A 21884-nucleotide genomic window follows, 5' to 3' on the forward strand; every position below is an offset into this window, starting at 1 on the left:
ACCTGTGAAGCTTTCTTTCCTGGACTTTTCTTTGTTGGGAGTATTTTGATAATGGATTCAATCTCTTTCAATGTAATTGTTTTGTTAAATTCTTGTATTTCTTGTAGTCAGTGTAGGTTGTTTGGGCATTTCTAGGAATTTTTCCAGTTCATCTATGTTGTCTAGTTTGTTGGCAGTTCCATATAAATTTTTTTTGAAGATTTATTTATTTATTCCCCCCTCCCATTGTTTGCTCTTGCTGCCTGCTCTCTGTGTCTGCTTGTCTTTTCTTTAGGAGGCACCGGGAACTGAAACCAGGACCTCCCATGTGGGAGAGAGTCACTCAATCACTTGAGCCATCTCAGCTTCCTGCTTTGTTGTGTCTCTCATTGTCTTTCCTCTTTGTGTCTCCTTGTTGTGACAGCTTGCCACACCTGCCCCTTGTGCCAGCTTGCTGTCTTGCTTGTCATCTCCAGGAGGCACTGGGAACTGAACCCCATACCTCCCATGTGGTTTGTGGGAGCTCAATTGCTTGAGTTACATCCGCTTTCCCCATATAAATTTCATGATTATGTTTTCCATTTCTGCAAAAAAAAAATGTTAGAATTTTGAGTGGGATTGCATTGAATCACTAAATTGCTTTGCATATTATTGACATCTTCATGATGCTTATTCTTCCAATCCATGAACACAGAATATACTTTTATTTAGATCTTCAGTTTCTTTTTGCAGTGGTTTATAGTTTTCCATGTACAAGTCATTTACCTCCTTGGTTAGCTTTATTCCTAGACATTCAACTCTTTGTTTTTCTTCTCAATGGAATTTTTTTTTTCTTAATTTATTCTTCTGTTGCTTGTATATAGAAATATTCCTGATTTTTTTGTGTGTTTATCTTGTGTCCTGCCACTTTGCTGTATTCATTTATTAGATCTAGGAGCTTTGTTGTGGATATTTCCAGGATTTTCTCTATATAGGATCATATCATCTGTAAATAGGATACGTTTTACTTCTTTCTTTCCAATTTGGATAACTTTTATTTTTTTTTCTTGCCTAATTCTCTGGCATGCACTTCGAGTACAATGTTGAATAACAGGGTGGCAGTGGGCATCCTTGTCTTGTTCCTGATTTTAGAGGGAAAGCTTTTAGTCTTTCACCATTAAGTAGGATGTTAGCTGTGGGCTTTTCACATATGACTTTTATCATGTTGAGGACGTTTCCTTCTATTTATAGTGTTCTAAGCATTGTTGTTTGTTTTTTTTTAATCAAGAAAGGTATTTCTCAAATGCTTCTTCAGCATCAATTGAGATAATCATGTGGGGTTTTTCCTTCATTATATTAATGTTGTGTATTAGATTAATTGATTTTTCTTATGTTGAACAAACCTTGCATACAAGGAATAAGTTCCACTTGAACATAGTTACAGTTTTTTAAATATTCTGTTTGCTTCAGTTTGCTTGTATTTTGTTTAGGATCTTTACATCTATATTCATAAGAGATATTGGTCTGTAGTTTTCTTTTTCTGGCTTCAGTATGAGGGAGATTTTGGCCTTGTAGAATAAGTTAGCAGTTTTTCCTCCTCTTCAATTTTTTTGAAGTGTTTAAGCAGAATTGCAAGTAAGTCTTCTTGGAATGTTTGTTAGAATTCCCCTGGGAAGTCATCTGGTCCTAGGCTTTTCTTTGTTGGGTATTTTGATTACTGATTCAGTCTCTTTACTAGTAATTAGTTTGTTGAGATCTTCTATTTTTTCTTGAGGTTGATATAGATGGTTTGTGTGTTTCTAAGAATTTGTCCATTTCATTTAGATTATCTTACTTTTGGCATACGGTTGTTCATAGTATCCACTTAATCTTTTTTTTTTTAAGACTTATTTTTTCCTCCCCACTCCCTTGTTTTTTTTTCACTTGCTGTATCTGTTTGTCTTCCTTATTTCTTTAGGAGGCACCGGGTGCTGAACCTGGGACCTCTGATGTGGGCAGGAGGTGCCTAATCACTTGAGCCACTCTGCTCTCTGCTTGGTTCTGTCTCTCATTATGTTTTCCTCCCCGCTTCTCTTGTTGCATCATTTTGTTGGGCCAGTTTGCTGTGCCTGCCTGTTGCGTCAGCTTGCTGTCTTCTTTAGGAGGCACCAGGAACCTCTGTGCCCTGTTTTGTTGTGTCTCTCATTATGTTTTTTCTTCTTTTTTCTCTTGTTGTATCACCTTGCCATACCTGCCCACTGTGCCAGCTCGCTGTCTTCTATAGGAGACACTGGGATCTGAACCAGTAACGTCCCCTGTGGTAGGCAGGAGCCTGGTCACCTGAGCCACATCCTCTTCTTTCCACTTACAGTCTTTTATTTCAGCGAGTTCTGTTGTAATGTCCCTCTAGTCATTTCTGATTTTTGTTATTTGTTTCCTCTCTTTTTTTTTTCCTCCTTTGTCTGTCTAGATAAAAATTTGTCAATTCTATTGATGTTTTCAAAGAACCAACTTTTGGTTTTGTTGGTTCTAATTTTTTCTTCTTTTTCATTTATCTTCTTCTGGCCTTTGTTATTTCTTTCTTTCTGCTTGGTTTGGATTTAGTTTGCTCTTCTTTTTCTAGGTCTTCCTGTTTTGAGGTTAGATCTCTGATTTGAAGTCTTTTTTCTTTTTTAAAATAAATATTTAGAACTATAAATTTCCCTGTCAGCCCTGTCTTCACTGCATTCCATAAGTTTTGGTATGCTGTATTTTCATTTTCCTTTGCCTCAAGATATTTCCTAATTTCCCTTCTGATTTCCTCTTTAACCCATTTGTTCTTTAAGATATGTTGTTTAATTTCCATATATTTGTGAATTTTCCCTTTTCCCCTCTGTTGTTGATTTCTATCTTCATTTTGTTGTAGTAAGAGAATATGCTCTCTTTTGGTTACTATTTGCATGTTGTATTTTTTCCATCTTTTCACTTGTATCTTTTTGTCTTTGAATTTAAGGTGAGTCTCTTACTGACAGTATTATTGTTTGGTCATGGTTTTTTATCCATTCTGCCAGTGTCTACCTTTTTACTGGAAGGTTTAATCCATTTACATTTATAGTCACTATTGATAATGGGGGATTTTCTTCTGCCATTTTGCTATTTAGCTGTTGTAAGTCTTACACATATTTTGTCCCTCACTTCCTTTAAAAGCTACTTTTATATTTATTTGTTTCTCTTGTGCCATATTTAGTCCCTTCTCATTTCTCTCTGGATATATTTTTCATATATTTTTCTTTCAGTTACTATGGGTTTAAAATTTAACATCCTAAGTATATAGCAATAATAATTATATTTGGTTCGATACCAAACTTCAATAGCATACACATACTTTTCCTATATCCCTCTGTCCCCACGTCTATGTACAATGTATGTGCAAAAACCTAGATTTATCATTCCTTTTCATTATTTTTTTAATTAAAAAAATACATATTTTTAAGTTTTCTTTAGGAGATACCAGGAATTGCATCTGGAGCCTCATACATGGGAAGCAAGTGCTCAACCACTGAGCTACACCTGCTTCCCTTAATTACATTTTATGCTTTTGCATTTTAGCACCTGTAGGAAGTAAGAAGTGAAATTACATACCAAACAAGATAATACTATATAGTACTGACTTTTACGGTTACCCATGTGGTTAGCTTCGCCACAGGTTTTATTTTTTTATGCTGCTTTCAAACCCTTTCTTTAGTCTGAAGAACACCCTTTAGCATTTTTCTGTAAGGAAGGTCTAGTGATGATGAACTCTCTCAGCTTTTGTTTATCTGAAAATGTTTTAATTCTCCTCATTTTTGAAAGAGAGTCTTGCCAGATATAAAATTTTTGGCTGGCAGTTTCTTTCCTTTAGCACTTTAAATATTTCAACCTATTGCCTTCTTTATGTTTCTGATGAGAAATCAGGACTCAAGCTAACTGGGACTCCCTTGTATATTACATGTTGCTTTTCTCATGCAGCTTTCAGAGCTCTCTGAGAGTCAAGGACAGTCCTTTGCATTTGATAGTGTAATTAACATACAGGTTGTATTTTTTTTTCATATTTACCTTGTTTGGTGTTCTCTGAGCTTCTTGGATATGCATAGTCATATCTTTTAAGTTTGGGAAGTTCTCTGTCATTATTTCTTTGAGAAGTCCTTCTGTCCCTTTCTCTCTTTCTTCTCCTTGTGGGAGTTCCATAATGTATACATTGGTGCATTTGATGGTATCCCAGAGGTGTCTTAGGCTATTTTCTCTTTTAATATTTCTTCCCCACCCCCCAGATGGCTCCCTTGTCTGTCTGCTTGTTGTCTCTGCTCATTTTCTTTAGGAGGCACCAGGAACCAAACCCAGGACCTCCTATGTTGGAGACAGGTGCCCAACCACTTGTGCTACATCTGCTCCCTGCTCATTGCATCAGCTCATTTAGTCTGCTCTCCTCTTTAGGATGTACTGGGAACCAATCCTGGGACCTCCTGTGGGAGGCAGGCACCCAACTGCTTGTACCACATCTGCTCCCCATTCCTTTTTTATTTTACTCAGGCTGACTCATTTCAGGTGTGTCTGGTTCTTTCTTCTGCCAGCTTCATTCTGCTCTTGAAACCTTCCTGGGTATTTTTTTTTTTAAGATTTTTTATTTTTTATTTATTTCTCTTCCTTTCCCTCCCCCCTCCCGGTTGTCTGCTCTCTGTGTCCATTCACTGTGTGTTCTTCTGTGACCGATTCTATCCTTCAGTGGCACTGGGAATCTGTGTTTCTTTTTGTTGCGTCATCTTGTGTCAGCTCTCCATGTGTGCAGCACCATTCTTGGGCAGGCTGCACTTTTCTTTCATGCTGGGCAGCTCTCCTTATGGGGCGCGTTTCTTGCACGTGGTGCTCCCCTACACTGGGGACACCCCTGCGTGGCACGGCACTCCTTGCACGCATCAGCACTGCACATGGGCCAGCTCCACATGGGTCAAGGAGGCCCAGGGTTTGAACTGCTGACCTCCCATGTGGTAGGCAGATGCCTTATCCATTGGGCCAAGTCTGCTTCCCTTACTGGGTATTTTTCATTTCAGTTGTTGTGTTCTTCAACTCTAGTAGTTCTGTTTGGTTCCTTTATAAAGTTTGTATCTCTTTACTTAGGCTCTCATATTGTTCATTCATTGTTTTCCTGATACCCTTTAGGTCCTTCTCTGTACTTTGCTTCATCATCTTGAGCATTTGTAAGATCATTTTTTGAAAAGGTTTGTTTGGTATATCCACATTCTTGTCATCTTCATTGGTGTTTTCTGTATTTTTTTCTTCTTTCAAATGAGCCATAATTTCCTATTTCTTTGCTTATCTTCTGTGTTTTTGTTACTCCCCCGATGTCTGATTCTTCATTTTTGTAACTAGCTAGTGATAAAGGAAGAGCTTTTCTGGAGCTTCAGCCCTGCTATTAGGAAGGTCTGCACAAAGTGATTGTAGTGTGCAGGGTTTTCCCTATTTTTCTGGGCCTTTGTCCTATCCTAAGCTTTTGCTTGTTAGTTGTTTTGGAGTTCCCCTGTTTATAGGAGTTTGGTTGTCCCCTCTTTCCCAGGAGAAAAACCTTGCTCTCCCCGGATATTTGAAGCCAGCAAGTCTATGTCCCAGACTATCTACCGCTGTAGTTTATACTCTCCTTTTGTTGTCTCATGCTACTTTTGCCTCCAGGGCAAGTTCTGGGAGAAGGGTCACACCAGAGAGGAGTTTCCCAATTTGGTCTCTTCCTGCCAAAACAGGCCCAGAGACCCATGAAGGGGTCACAGACTGACTCCAGTGTGCCCTGGGGAGGGGATCAGGAAGGGCACCAGGAATTTTTTCCACAGCTTCCCATATCTGAGCTTTCTTTTTTTTTAAGATTTATTTTTTAAATGTATTTCTCCCCCTTCCCCCAATCTGAGCTTTCTTGGCCTGCCTAGCAATTATAGCCCTTCAGGTGAACTGTCTCTTATAGCCCTGAGGAGGAAGCACTGTGTATTTTTTTTTTAATATTTATTTCTCACCACCCCACCCCCATTGTTTTGAAGTCGCTGTCTGCTCTGTGTTCTTCTATGTCTACTTGTCTTCTCTTTAGGTGGCACTGGAAACTGATGATTGGACCTTCTGGAATGGGGCGCTCAATCTTGCGCCTCCTTAGCTCCCTGGTCTGCTGCTACTTTTATTGTCTCTCCTCTGAATCATCTTGCTGCGCCAGCTCTCTGCACGGGCCAGCACTTCACTCAGGCTAGCTCTGCTCAGGCCAGCTCGCCACGTGGGCCAGCTTGCCTTTCACCAGGAGGCCTCGGGAATCGAACCCTGGGCCTCTTATATGGTAGACAGGAGCCCAATTGCTTGAGCCACCACATCTGTTTCCCATGCACTGTCTTAATTTCTATTGCCTTTTCCCCTTCCTGGGGAGTATTAAAATGATGGCTCCCATCACCTTTGTCTAGGGTGGGGTAAAACAATAGCTGTCCTCAGAGCTGGGACCCAGTGATCTAAACTTGCTAATCAAAAACCATGATCAGTGACTGGCCATGTCCATTCCTGTTCTTTGGGAAGTGGATTTTTATGTGCCTTTTTCTCACCAGCTCCACAGCAGTTTGCTGTGAGAATGGGGGATGGGCACCAGTAGTCACCATATAGAGAGCAATTTACAGTTCTTTGTTATAATTTATCAGCCGCCCCCCCCACCCCCCCCCCCGCCCCTGCTCTTCCCTGGATGCTGTACAGTATTCTTCTGGCTTCTGGAATTTCAAAACAGTTGTTCCAGGCAATTCCTGCCTGATATAGTTGTTTTGGACTGAGTCCATCTTCCCTGGAATTTCCTCAAAAAAAGCTTGTTTTCTTATAGTTTCAAAGTTTGAATTTATTTTAATTCTGTACCTCCAAAGATAAAGATAAATAAGAATCATGATGCACATGCTATCCATTATACTTTGCTAGGAACTAAATAAATAACTTGGAAATATTCAGTTAATCTTATAAATTAACATCTTTAGATTTGTTTGCTTTAAATGTGCTTTAAATGTGAACCATTTGTTTTTGAGTAAAAAGTAATGAGGTATTTTCCCTCTTGAATTAGGTTATATTTTATTGTAGTCACTTAAATACATCTTTTTTTATATAAGATATTTTTATTTTATTTTTTAAGATTTATTTTATTTTTTAATTTATTTCTCTCCCCTTCCCCCCCCCCCCCACCCCAGTTGTCTGTTCTCTGTGTCCATTTTGCTGTGTGTTGTTCTTTTTGTTCGCTTCTGTTGTCAGCAGCACGGGAATCTGTGTTTCTTTTTTGTTGTGTCATCTTGCTGTGTCGTCTCTCCGTTTGTGTGGCGCCATTCCTGGGCAGGCTGCACTTTCTTTCATGCTGGGCAGCTATCCTTACGGGGCTCACTCCTTGCGCATGGGGCTTCCCTACGTGGGGGATACCACTGCGTGGCACAGCACTCCTTGCACGCATCAGCACTGCACGTGGGCCAGCTCCACATGGGTCAAGGGGGCCCAGGGTTTGAACCGCTGACCTCCCATGTGGTAGACAGACACCCTGTCCACTGGGCCAAATCCGCTTCCCTTAAATACATCTTTATGACATTATTGAGAAAGTTATATAACAGTCCCATTTCATCCTTTTTTGCATAATTGAAATATAACTAATTAGTGTTTTGTTTTGTTTTTGAGATTTATTTTTATTTCTCTCCCCTTCCCCTCCCTCCATTGTCTGTTCTCTTGTGTCTGTTTGCTGTGTGTTCTTCTGTGTCCACTTGCGTTCTCGTCAGGTGGCACCAGAAATATGTGTCTCTTTTAGTTGCGTCAACTTGCTGCATTAGTTCTCTGTGTGTGCGACACCACTCCTGGGCAGGCTGCGCTTTTCATGCAGGGCGGCTCTCCTTGCGGGGCACACTCCTTGCGCGTGGGGCACCCCTACACGGAGGACACCCCTGCATGGCATGGCAGTCCTTGCGTGCAGCAGCACTGCATGTGGGCCAGTTCACCACACAGGTCAGGAGGCCTTGGGTTTGAACCCTGGACCTCCTATATAGTAGGCAGACACTCTTATCAGTTGAGCCACATCTGCTTCCCTAAGTAGTGTTTTTGATTATGCATTGTAGTGAGATGTAAACAAAATTGGAAACTGTTAATTTTAATGTTGGTTTTCTTTTTCATAATTGATACTTTTATATTTTGTACTGTATCAGAGTAAAATCCTAAAGAGTAAATGGGCTTCTTTTGTTATTGCTTTTAATCTTAACATGATTAGTTAGTCAGTCATTTGTTTTCTAGATTGATGACATCGTAAAAGCTGTTGGTAACTGCAGCTATAACCAACTGGTGGAGAAAATCATCTCTTGTAAGCAGTCAGACAGTAGTGAACTGGTTAGTGAAGGTAGGTGAGTGTTGCTATTACCTGACTCTTATTCTTGACAAAATGTCTTGTCATTTAATGTATTTTAAACTTCTGAAATGATACTTACAAAAAATACAGCTGATGCTACTTGTGTATTTAAAAGAAGTAATCATTCATAAAGGTGACAATAAAACGTTTTTCCTACAGCTTTCATTTCATTTCAATCAAGTCTGGATTCTAAATGAAAGTCTTCAGAATCACTCACCTTAGTATGGTCATTAGCCAGGGTTTATTGATAATTGCTTTTTTTAAAAAAAAAAGAATCTTATTATTTGGGAGTATTGAGTGAACTTTTTAATTCATCCTGAATACCTTAGTTGACTGAGATTAGTATTATGTGCCCACACGTTCTGTTTTAGTAGAGGTCTATCTCACATTTCAGTACAATATAATAGTATATTAAACCAACATTCTGTGTCATAGTACACCTCTCATCAATTTTCCTAATGCTTGCCTAATTGAAAGTCCTAAATTCATCATCACAGAAGCAGTTTCATATTTTTAAATTGTGTTCTAGACAGTGTGGGAAAAGGAGATTTGAAACCAGAATGCTGTGAGGAGCCAGGCTACCTCCCCCATCACCCACTTTATTTTTCCATAAGTACACATTTAAATTCTAAGGCTGCTATTCTCTTTTGTTTGAAGGACAAACAAAAGAAAGAGAAATCATTAGAAGCAGGGGATGAGCTTTATCAATCTTTAGGACACATAGTTTTTTTGCATGAGGTATAATAAAAGTTGATTACAGTTATCACATTTTTAAAAATTAAAACTAAGTGACTACAGGAGTATACAAGAACTTTTAAAGGAAGACAAGTACATGAATCCTGTACTATATTAATTAATCAGAACCCAACTGGATTAGTTTCCTAGGGATGCTGTAACACAATACCACAAACTTGTTGATTAACAACACTAGAAATATATCTCTTAGAGTTCTGGAGCCAGAAGTCCAAAATTAAAGTGTTGATTAGGCCACTCTCTCTCTGAGACTTGGAGGGCAGAATCCTTCCTTGTTTCTTGTTAGCTTCTAGTAATTTACCAGTGTTTCCTGGCTTGCAACTGCAGCAATTCAATCTCTGCCTCTGTTGTCATATGACATTCTCTCTTCATATCTGTCTATGTCCAAATTTCCCTCTTCTTTTAAGGATACTAGTCATATTTGATTAGGGCCCACATGACTAGTTACATCTTCAAAGACCATATTTCCAAATAAAGTCACATTCTAAAGTACTTGAGGTTAAGGCACTAGTCAACCCATAACACCAACTAACTAAATTACTCATTTATCCAGAAGTTTAACATAAGTATCCAAAAGAGACAAGTACACAGTATTTTAGTTTAGGTTTATCCTAGTCTTCTATTTGCAATAAACACAAACACATAGGCCATGGATCATTGATTTTTGTGACAACCTAAGGCAGCAAAGTTTAAATTGCAGGGAGGTAGGAGCTTCTCTCAACTCAGTTCCATTCACTAGAACTTTCTACTCCCTATCCAAACTTTCATGACCATAGATATATTCATAAAAAGCAAGATATAAGGAAAATTTCCATCAGTAGAATCCTACTTTCTCAGTCATATCCAGTATACTTTTAGAGTTATGCTACTTAGTAGTAATGACAGGAACAATAGGATTCAACATGTAGTAATAGAAGGAATAATAGCTAACAAGTATATTTGATTGTAATAGAAGGAATAATAGCTAACAAGTATATTTGGGTAAATGGTTTTATAAGCAGCTATAGGAAAGACTGTAACAGCATCTTTCCCAAACCAGGTTGTTTCCAAGGGTAGGATTTAGTAAATTAACAAAAAGAACAACAACAAAAAAAAATCAGTCTCTTCATCACCTATCCTTTTTCCTCAACCTGTTTATACAACTATTTCCCTGATTTTGATTCCCTAGGATAATGAAAAACCATAGCTAATTCATGTTCAGTTGATAATTTGGAAAGACTGTCTTGGTAAAAGCAAGGAATGAATTACCCTCTTTATTAGTATAGAATTTTCACATAATATAACCAGGCATATTTATTAATTTCTTGATATATAATTTCTATAATTGTGAGATTCTGCATACCAGCATTTCCATATCAAGAAATAATTACATGTGGAATTTAGTACCATTAAAGAATTAAACTAGTTTTTTGCTCATAAGAAACTATAAACTGTAGTCTGTTTGAAATGATTATTCAACTCCAATGGTTAGTAGTTTAATAAGCACTAAGAAATCATTTAGTAAAGAAAAAGAACATTTTTACTTACCTTATCGCAATTAGATTTCCCTCATCATTTCCCCCATAAAATTCTCTTGGATGCACTGAAGTAGGTCACTTCTTTTTCTGTTTCATCTACTACTGTAACTTTCCTCTTGAATCAATAAATTGTCCAAAAGTTGGTTTATTTATAATCCTTCTTTATTAAAAAGTGTTATGCTTTGCTACTGCAGGATAACTAAACTTCAGATTTTCATTTCCTATCAAGGTACAGAATGTAAGAAATCGTTTTATTAGCATTCTTTTTTTTTTAAGGAAAAAATGGTTATTTAGCTAATAGTTGAATAGAATTAAGTCTTATTTCAGTTTTTTCAGATAAAGTTTATTTTCTTTTGATGGCAATATCTTAAAAATAAATGCACAGAACTTTTTTACTTCTACACAGAGTATATTATTTGCTACTGCCTTTGCATATTAATATATATTAAGCTTTTCGAATCTGGTTAGAGTGATGGGTTGTGATATTATAACAAAAACAACAGGAAAATAAATAGTACAGTACCAGATACCAGACTTCACCAGAACTGGTCATTTATTATAATAATTCCAAATGCTCTCTTATATATGCCTATAAAAATAATTTTTTTTATATTCCAGCATGTTTATTGATTTATTCAAATATTTATTGAGCCTCTATTTGTGCCATATACACTGATAATTACAGTTTATATTCACATTTTTTATTAAGTAATATTATTGGTTTACTTTCTTTCTACACCTTTTACATTAAAAAATCTCAACCTATAGATGTACCAGTGTACCAATTAACATATTGTACATTTGATTTCTTTCTCTGTTCCTATCCACATACACACACATACACTTTTTTGCCCCTAAATCATGTTAGAATAAGTTACAAATATCGTAACACTTAACCATAAATACTTCAGCATGTATCTTATAAGAATTATAATCAAAATACAATTATCTCAGGAAATTTGGCTTTGAGACAATACAATTGCCTAATATACTATTAACATTAAGAATTTCCTAGTTGTCCCAATAATGTCCCTTACAGATTTTAATTTTTTTTAATCTAGGTTCCAGTCAAGAATTATTTAATTGTCATATCCCTTTAATCTCCTGTAATCTAGATCCAATCCTTAACTTTTTTCTTTGGTCTTTATGACATTGATTTTTTTTTTAATTGCCTTACCCAATAGATGTCCCTCAGTTCATATTTGTCTGATTGTTTCTTCTTGATTAGATTCAGGTTATATATTTTTGGCAGGAATACTTCATCGATGATATTGTGTCCTCCTAGTGCCTAAATCATGGGGCACATAATGTATTGCTCCATTATTGGTGATCAAAATTGGTTAAGGTGATATCTGCCAGATTCTTTTTACTGTAAAGGTGCCTTTCTACCTTTGTAATTGATAAGTAATCTGCAATGTTGTGCTTTGAAACTATGCGAATATCTTGTTCCCTAATAATGTTTTGCCCAATAGATTTGGCATCCATTGATTCTTGTCAGAATCAATTGTTATAATGAAAGCTATAATAGTTCCATTATCCCTTCAACATTTATTAACTGGCATTCTTCTGTAAAAAAGTTTTCCCTTCTCCTCACCCCATTTAAAAAATCAGTATAAGACTCATGGATTATTTTTTATTTATTGTATTATAATCCACCATTATCATTCTTGTTTTTGCTCAAATGGTCCCAAATTTGATGAGTGAAATGCCCTCAAGATGCCTCCTCTGTTCTTTGGGGATGTCCATATCATTCCTGGAGCACTTCCTTATTTTTCTGCACAATAAGATGTCCTGGGCTTCCTTTGGCACCCCTGGAATCAAATCATATGAGGCCCTATATTTTCAAATAAAGTCTGGGTGTATGGTATATTAAAGATTGTTTTCCCTGTACTCTTAAGGGAAAATATTAATGTAGTGTATTTGATATCTGAAACTTGAAGGTAGATGAAACTCAAAAGAAAAACACCATTTGTTTAAAGCTGTGACAGTGAGAAAATAAGTCCTGGCTAGGCTTAAATGTGAAGGCAAATCTTGGGCAGGACCACATGCAGGTGTAAGCCAATTTTCCTTTCCTTCTATTTCCTCTTTCTATTTCCTTTTGCCTAATATTAGGGTCCCTCTTTCTAACTTCACTTCCTATAAGGCACACAGTATTTCATGCTGTCTAATATCTCTCTAGTGAAATAATTTATTATTGAATTTCTGAAACTAAGAAATATTTTCAAGCACACTGTCAGGAAAAGTACTTTTTCAATTTCAATTTATTTTCAATAATATTATTTTATTATTAACATTATATTAATTTGTTACCTTTAGAATCATCAATAACAGTGTAACAATAAAACAGATTCATTTAATTTGAATGTTGCACTACTTATTTAAAACAGTGGGCTATTTGAAACAATGCTGATAAACTTCTGTGTTACAGAGGTGTTTATCAAAATTTGTTCAATTAGTTATGAATAGTTTAATCTTGATTAGGTGTGGTTTTTTTTTTGAGGTACTGGTGGCTGGAGTTTGAACCTGGGACCTTATATGTGGGAAGTTGATGCTCAGCTGGCTCACCAAATTGGCTTCCCAGAGTTGGTCTTTTCATGTGTTTTGCTTGTTGTTTTTGTTTTTTTCAGGAGGCACGTTGAGGAACCTAGAACCTCCCATATGGGAAGCAGGTGCTCAACCGTTTGACCACTCCACTTCCTATAAATTAGTCTTTTGAATATTCCACTAAAATCACAGGAGTCTCACTGTTTTAAGGGATAACAGAAGAATTAGGAAACATCGTTCTCTATAAGTCTCAGTTAGGCTATGTTTTATAGCTTGGGGAGAGAGATAATTAAGTAGGCATTTGTAATAGTCATCTGCACTTTTTTTTTTTAACTTAATTCTCCTGATTCTGGTCTTTATTTTGCCATACTCGTTTTGTGTCCTTGGTTAATTCAGTAATTTTCACTGGACTCCTCTCCTGTTCTGTAAAAAGTAGTAGTTGAGAAAGACCCTGCTACTGTTAAAATTTTGAATTTCACACTGGTAACATGAAAGTAATATTGGGTTATATCTCCACTAAACTTTTCTGTTTCTTTGAAAGAGATATAGAGATTGTTTTGTAAGTGTGAAGGGTGGGAGAGGCATTTAGAAACATCTTTATTAAAGAATTATTTAGTAACATGGATATTTCAGATAGCAGTGGTATTACCCAGCATAGGTATATTGCTTGCTTTTTGAATGCAATATAATAATAATACTTCTCAAGGTAACATTAATAATTGGGGGGACTTATTTCTAAATGTATAAACCCAAGAAGTTGCAAGTATGCTATAAATTTCCTTTAGCTCTTGTCTTCTTCCCTCCCACCTTAACCACATTTGGAATAATGGGATCTGCTGGTAACTTTTTTCAGCCATCTTGTAGCTGAAGTGTGTGGCTTGACACTAAGGTTGAGGGGTGGAGAGGAAGTGGAATAAACTTATACTATCTACTACCTCTGGTCCTTAGCCTGCTTTTACCCAAATTTTTCTACTAAGTTTTTTTTCATTTTTTTGCTAGATATCAGTTTCTTAACACAGATTCATCTTTATTCTCTGTATCTCCTAGCTCAATAAAATGTTTTTAGAACATTTCCTCCTCCCTATTGCTTCTGAGACATTTCCTATTTACTTGAAGGAATGAAGCAAAAGGAGGGATACAGAATGCAAAAAAGAAATATAGGCTTATTTTTATATATTAAACTAAACCCAGTAGAAGTCTGTATATCTCATGTTTCAAAAGCAAGACAGTTAATTTCTATTTCTGAATTTGATATAGCTATACAAAGAGTGACATGCTAGAAGAAATTAAGATAAAAATGGCATCAGTTATCCTACTGCTGCCTGTTCAGTCTCATGCCAACTTTTAGTCTTAAGGCAAGAATTCAGCAGCTTGAGACTTGAGATCTGTGTGTGATCTTTTGTTAAAATCTTAAGCAACTGAATTTGTTGCGGCTGTATTTAATTTCTCAACACTTAGCCATTGGGGAGCAGCTGTTGACATACATCTTTCCTACCCACTTTTTAAAATTGCCAACTCCTGCCTTCTTATTTGTTTTTTTTTTTATTTTTTATTTTTAAATTTTTGTCTTTTTTTTTTTTTAAAGATACATAGATCACAAAAAATGTTGCATTAAAAAATATAAGAGGTTCCCGTATACCCCAAACCCCACCGCACCCCATTCCTCCCACATCAACAACCTCTTTCATCATTGTGGCACATTCATTGCATTTGGTGAATATATTTTGGAACACTGTTTATACTGCATGGATTATAGTTTACATTGTGGTTTACACTCTCCCCTAGTCCATTCAGTGGGTTATGGCAGGATATATAATGTCCTGAATCTGTCCCTGCAATATCATTCAGGACAACTCCAAGTCCCAAAAATGCCCCTACATCACACCTCTTCTTCCCTCTCCCTAGCCTCACCAACTCCAGTGGCCACTGTCTCCACATCAGTGATACAGTTTCTTTCATTGCTAGAGTCACAGTTCTTATTTGTTTTAATGGGTTTTTGTTTAATGTCTGTACCTTTTATTGAAAGCGGCCTGAAACTCTTTCAGAAATAGGTGGAAATACATTTACTGATTAAAAGCTATTTCATATAACCATTTCCTTAGGATATAAATGTCTGTAGACATACTTTCCATAGCAGAATTAGAAAGAAAAAGCTCCAATTTGGGACCATAATATTATATTTAGGAAAAATCTTATTTTGATTGGCCTTTTAACATGCTTGGAACACAATGTAAATAATAACTTTTTATTTTTGAAATTCTTCTTCCATCTAATATTATGCATTGGTTCCATAGGCTTTGTAGCTGAGCAGTTTCTAAATAACACAGCCACTCAACTGACATACCATGGATTATGTGAACTAACTTCAACGGTTCAGGAAGGAGAACTTTGTGTGTTCTTTCGGAATAATCATTTTAGCACCATGACCAAATACAAGGTATGATATAGAATAGCTATTTAATTGTTATTCTAAATTAAAGGAGATTCATTTAGAGATGTCTTACTTGCTTCAGAATAAGAGTTTTAGCATAAAATTCCTTAACCATCAAAATGTGCAGGTGATTATTAAGCACTTCATTAATATGGAATGGATTTGTAATTTAAATGTCCTCAAATCAGTTTTTTGTTTTCAGTCTCAACTTCTTTTTCACAGATTATTGCATTAAGAAGTTTTTATTCCTAAGAAATCAAGAGAGAGAGAAATTCTAGAGATAGAAGTAGAATGACTTCTAAAGTTGGAGCTTTATATTTGAGGACTAAGAGTTGTGAAGAAAGAATAAAGATTTGCTTTTATGATAGTGTTCTTATGAAAGTTTATCAATGTACCTTTAAATACATAAACTTATGGCTCTGCCAAAACAACTTATTGCTTTATTCCTTTTATTATGTCTTGTGTCCATCACTTCCATTTCTACAGTTGGCATCTAGTTCATGGCTTTATCAATTTATACCTAGACTTCTATAGTAGAATACTGCTATGATCATGTCAGTCATATAGCAAAAATGTTCAGTCGTACTCAGTGTAGGATAAAACCAAGATATTTTTCAGCCAGCCCCCTACATCCAGTCTCTGTACCTCTGAGTGGACTAATGCACTTGTGGGCAAGTGTCTTATAAAGCTTAGGTATTGGTTTGTAGTCACTGAGATTCTGAAACTCCAGAAACCTAATATCTCTATCTCCTTTCCGAGACCATGCTTATACCTGCTTATCTGTACCTTTTAAACTGTACTAGCTTTTTAGGTACATGCTTCTTGAGTTTCTATTCTTGGAGCTAGACACCATTTGGGTAGTTGCTATAATTTTCTAGAATATGAGTAATAGTTATTTTTTTAAATTTCTCCCTCTTTTTCTTAATGTAGAGACCTTTGTGTTTGTATTAGTCTTGGAACTTAGCCATTTTTAGTTTTATTTTATGTTTATTATTATATTTTGTCTTTATTGTTATTTTCTCTTAGTAGTTACCTGGATCATTCTAGAACTTATATTTGGCAATGCTTCTGTGTTCTTTTGTTCTCAGGATGGAAGAACATACATATTTTTTAGTTAAGATTTTTTTTTAAAATTTATTTCTCTCCCCCTCCTGCCCCCCCCCCCCCAATTATCTGCTCTCTGTGTCCATTCGCTGTGTGTTCTTCTGTGTCTGCCTCTATTCTTGTCAGCGGCACCGGTAATCTGTGTCTCTTTGTTGCGTCATCTTGCTGTGTCAGCTCTCCGTGTGTGCGGCACCACTCCTGGGCAGGCTGCACTTTTTTCACGAGGGGCAGCTTGCCTTACGGGGTACACGCCTTGTGCATGGGGCTCCCCTACGCAGGATGTTCTATCCATTGATGCTCTATCCATTGAGCCAAATCCACTTTCCAGAAGAACACATTAAAGCTACTATCCATGTCATGATTTCTTCTATTTATGTTTTATTACAGTAAAATGAATGGCACATTATTCATAAATATTCATAAGCCTGTTAATTATTAGTGCCTTCCTATAGTTTTATCAACAAATTATTTTCAACTTGATTTTAGGCCTAGTGAAAACTTTTGCCTTTTGTGTTTTGCAGCTTTTTAAAAGAGTGGAAAATGAAGAAAATTCAAGCTTTGAGTATTTTTCTTAACAAACTGGATTTATTCTAAAATTTAAATCCAGACCTTTCCTAAATTGTGCTACTGCATGGAAACAGAAAAGTGAAGTTCTTGAATACTCAGTTTTCATTTTCAAAAAGTATTTACCAAAATAAATGGAGAAAAACATTTAAAAGCATATTCCATATCTATTAATTTGTTTGAAAGGGCAATTATATACAGTAAGGTTATATTAAGTTGTCTCCAGTTTTATTTAGTTATCTCCCCATGCCCTCACTGTTTGCACATGCTGTGTTTATTCCTCTTCTTTGTTTCTTTGGGAGATACTGGGTACCCAAGCCTGGAGCCTCTGATATGGGAGGGAGGTGCCTAATTGCTTGAGCCACCTCCTTTCCCTGCTTTGTTGTGTCTCTCATTGTTTTTCTTCTTGTTGCATTATTTTATTGTGTCAGCTTGCCGTGCAAGCCCATCATATCAGCTTGCTGTCTTGCTCATCTTTTTTATGAGGCACCAGGAACCTCTGCTCCCTGCTTTGTTGAGTCTCTCATTACATCAGCTTGCCCATTGTGCCAGCTCACTGTCTTCTTTAGGTGGCACTGGGAACCAAATCAGGGACCTCCTGTGTGGTATGCAGAAACTCAATTGCTTGAGCCACAACTGCTTCCCCACCTTGTATATTTTAATTTAACTTGTATAAGCATTTTCCTTATAGCATACACTTAGGCAAAGGAGATGAAATGATTTCTTGGTACTACCACACATTAGCTGTACACACATGATGTGGCTGAGCAATGCAATGTGATTTTGCAGTGTTAGGCCCAAATCATAATTTGGTACACTTATATTTTTCTTCAGTAAGGTTGCTGTTAAAGAATTAACATTTTCATTTCATTAAAATTTAAGAACTTCAATCTTTTCTGAACATTAAGTAACTAGGGTGTGTCAAAGTTTTGTAATTATACACAACTGAAATACATGATACATTTTAATCCATTAAAGAGTAGTGGGAGGGAAGCAGACTTGGCCCAATGGATAGGGCGTCCGCCTACCATATGAGTGGTCCTCGCTTCAAATCCTGGACCTCCTTTACCCGTGTGGAGCTGGTGCACAGTGCTGATGCGCGCAAGGGGTGCTTTGCCATGCAGGGGTGTCCCCTGCGTAGAGGATCCCCACGCACAAGAAGTGCACCCCGTAAGGAGAGCTGCCCAGCACAAAAATAAAGTGCAGCCTGTCCAAGAATGTGCCACACGCACGGAGAGCTGACACAACAAGATGATGCAACAAAAAGAAACACAGATTCCTGGTGCCACTAATAAGGATAGAAGCAGTCACAGAAGAACACACAGTGAATCGACCCAGAGAGTAGACAACTGGGGGTGGGTAAAGGGGAGAGAAATAAATTTAAAAAAAAAAACAACTTTAAATCAGCCAAAGTAGCAAATTTTTTTTTTTCCTAAACCAGAGTTTCTGTCATCTTCCAGCAATACCAATGATGTTGTAAATTGAATTTAAGGTGGTATTTAAAAGAAAAAATTAACTCACGTTAAACTATTTTTATTTGTTTGCATATCTTACAATGGATTATAAACAAGTAACGTCTAAATAAAATTACACTTTCAATCCAAAACAAAAACAAGACCAAAAAAACAAGGTATTTTCTGCTATTCCCATTTGTCAACACTTTGCTCCAGCCAAAATGGCCTGTCTACTCATTGATAATCCTCCACCCCTGTACACACACTTTCTCATTTCTTCATCTTTACTTATATTTCTTATGCCATAATCCCTATTTGAAAAGATTTCATCTTTTTTACCTATCCAAATTTCATCCATCCTTTTATGAAACATTTCAAATACCTCTTCAGTAAGCCAGTCTTTCTCTCCAGTGGTTCATAACACAAATCGTAGAACTACCTGGAGAACTTTAAAAAAAATGTCAATGCTCAGAACTCAAATCAGAATCTTTGGAGGGGGAGCCTGAGCATCAGTATACTCTAAATGCTCCCTAGGTAATTCTGATGTGCAGCCAAGGTTGAGGATCACTGCTTAAACATCCTCTGACTGGTATTGGCCACACCATCCTTATGTGGCCCTCTTGATTACTACCTAGTTGCTCATTTTCTTTCCTTGTAAATATGCCTTATTTTAATAATTGAAAGTAAACTTATTAAAGTCAGGGATTAGGTTTTCTTATTTCCTTCAACATTTTACTCCATGAATTGCACCAAGTAGTATAAAATAATGGTTTACTTATATAAGAATACCCTAAAACATTGGCTCTTATACTCTTATACTTCTGTCTTAGTTATAGCAAAAGTTCATTTGTATTGTTACTTCATTTTAGCTAGGTGCTAGGTATGGGCCAGAGTTATCTGCACTTCTCAAAAATCCATATACAAAGGACAAAACAGCCTTACCTCAGAATTAATGCTAAGTCACCTTGCTTTACCTGATCTCTTCAAATACAGACTTTATACATCATTTCATAGATAGCTAATGAACATCTATTATGTTTTGGGTGCTCAGCTCAGTAAGTTATAATTGGGGGTGTCAGGAAAGACTTCCTTGGGAAGGTCACATTTAAACTAAGACCTGAAAAATGAGTCTTCTAAGAGTTAATTGGTTAGCCAAAAAAGGGTTAACTAAGCAAATGGAACATCATGTACAAAGTCTCTGATGAGGGAAAGAGCTTGACTCAAGGAACTGAAAGGCCCATATGACTGAAGCATAGCAAATAAGAGGCATGCAGTAAGGCTAAAGAGATAGGCAGATACATCAGATCTTATAGTTTTGAGTTAAGAGAAGAAACAAACCTTGGTCTCCTGGTGGCCCTCATGGTTCTTTTCATTCTTTCTGGTGGTTCTTTTTGATCCTCCTGTTTGGCTCAGAAGTTAAATAGTTCAGTAGGAAACTACAATATCTCTGGCTGTCATTGGTGGTTATTATATAACTTCCCAAAACTGAGCTCCAGATGCTCCCTTTTTTATTAAGGCTGTATCCCTGACCAGGGAGTCTCTTACTAGCCAGCAAGGTATTCCAAATTTTCCTATATAAAGCAGTTCATGGTTTGGGAAGTTGTGCCTCTCCTGGAGCTCTTTCCACCATTTGTCTGTTTGGCCTAAGCATGCCTCACTTTAAGATATTTTAGAGCTCAGGAAATGTGTGAATTCTGCCCTTTTCCTGCTTCTAAGTCTTTTTTCAATACATCTTATTCTGTGGCTAAACAGTGTATCACTAGTGATACATATCTCAATGCCCCTTGCAAAACATTATGGTGCTTTGGATTTTGATGCAAGTGAAGATGTAGGATTTTGTTAGGAGGCTATTACAGTGGACCACCTAAGAGATTATAGGGACTTGGACTGGAACAGTAAAGGAATAAAGAGTAGACAGGTTCCAGGCGTTTAGGAGATATAATTAACCAGATTTGGTGCTTAGGATGTGAAAAATAAAAAAGATTTAACTTCCAGGTTCTGAGTGTGAACACCTGGATGAATGGTGGTGCTCATTATTGAAAGAGAGGACACTGAGAGAAGAGTAGAAAGATATCTTGAGAACAACCTTGGAATATTAGAGCTGCTTCTCAGGTATTTCTCCAAGTGGAAATGTTGGGTAAATGGTTTGAGACTGCAATAATTTTGGTGTACAGATAGTAATTTGAGTAGATGATAGGATCTACAAGGAAAATTTAGGATGAGAAGAAAAAGAGGAAGAATTAGAACAGATTTGAGGAGTGTTGACATAAGGTTCAAGTAGAGGAGTGTGAGCTGTCAAAGAGGACTGAGAAAGAAGAGATAAGACAAAAAAATCTAAAGATATATCTTGGAAGGCAAGGGGAAGAGCACGTTTGAAAAAGGTTGAAGATCTCAGTTGTCAAATGCTGATGAAAGTATGGGTAAGATAAGAACACTGGGGGGAGGGTAGAAGTGCCCCTTAAAGCAGTTTGGATATCATTGGTGAACTCTTGGAGAAGGGTGGCAGCAAAAGAAACACAATTTGAGTTGGATAAGAAATTATTGGGATGTTAGGAAATAGAAACAGGTTACAGGTAATGGAAAAAGTTGGTGGGGGTGAGGGTGGAGACATAATGGCTCACAGCTGTAGTTGGATGTGGGCCCTAGTGAGGGTTGTTTTTGTTTTCTATTATGAGAGACTTAATCCTGTTTAAATGTTGAAAAATTCAATATAGAGAGAAAGATTAATTAAGGAGATGATCCATATTTATAATGGATATTAGAAAGTTCCTGAGAAGGTAAGAAAGGATAGAAACTGGAATTCAAAACACAGGTGAAGGGGATTGACCTTTGATAAGAAAAGGGACCTCCTGTTGTAAAACAGGGGAGGAATAGACAATGAGTCTATAGGTAAATTTGTAGATTTAATAGTAGGAAGTAGAAAGGTTACTATTTGAATGCTTCTGTTTTCTCTATTATGTGGAAGGCAACTTCACTGAGACAGAACTGGGATGGGAAAGTATAGTTCCAGATTTGAAGCAGGAAAGTTTGAAATAGTCTTTGCAAAACATAGGAAGAACTTCTAACTAGAAAATCTAACAGGAATTACCAGATACGGTTGAGGACCGCAATTGTTAAATGAATATGCTATTTGGGTGATTTTACTGAAGGAGTATATTCATTAAGTATAAGCATGGAGAAGGTAGCTAGTTTGT

At 36.8% G+C, this 21884-nt stretch overlaps 1 protein-coding gene across 1 annotated transcript in view; it reads left to right on the forward strand.

Annotated features, from left to right (window-relative positions):
* MINDY2 (MINDY lysine 48 deubiquitinase 2) overlaps positions 1-21884 on the forward strand; it is a 109038-nt gene that overhangs the window by 67348 nt on the left and 19806 nt on the right. Inside the window, exons 5-6 of the mRNA XM_004452875.5 lie at positions 8212-8314; positions 15432-15574. Coding sequence (XP_004452932.2) covers positions 8212-8314; positions 15432-15574 — 246 coding nt within the window. The remainder of the gene's footprint in view (positions 1-8211; positions 8315-15431; positions 15575-21884) is intronic.

Source organism: Dasypus novemcinctus, chromosome 3, assembly GCF_030445035.2.
Source record: "Dasypus novemcinctus isolate mDasNov1 chromosome 3, mDasNov1.1.hap2, whole genome shotgun sequence".
NCBI lineage: Eukaryota > Metazoa > Chordata > Mammalia > Cingulata > Dasypodidae > Dasypus > Dasypus novemcinctus.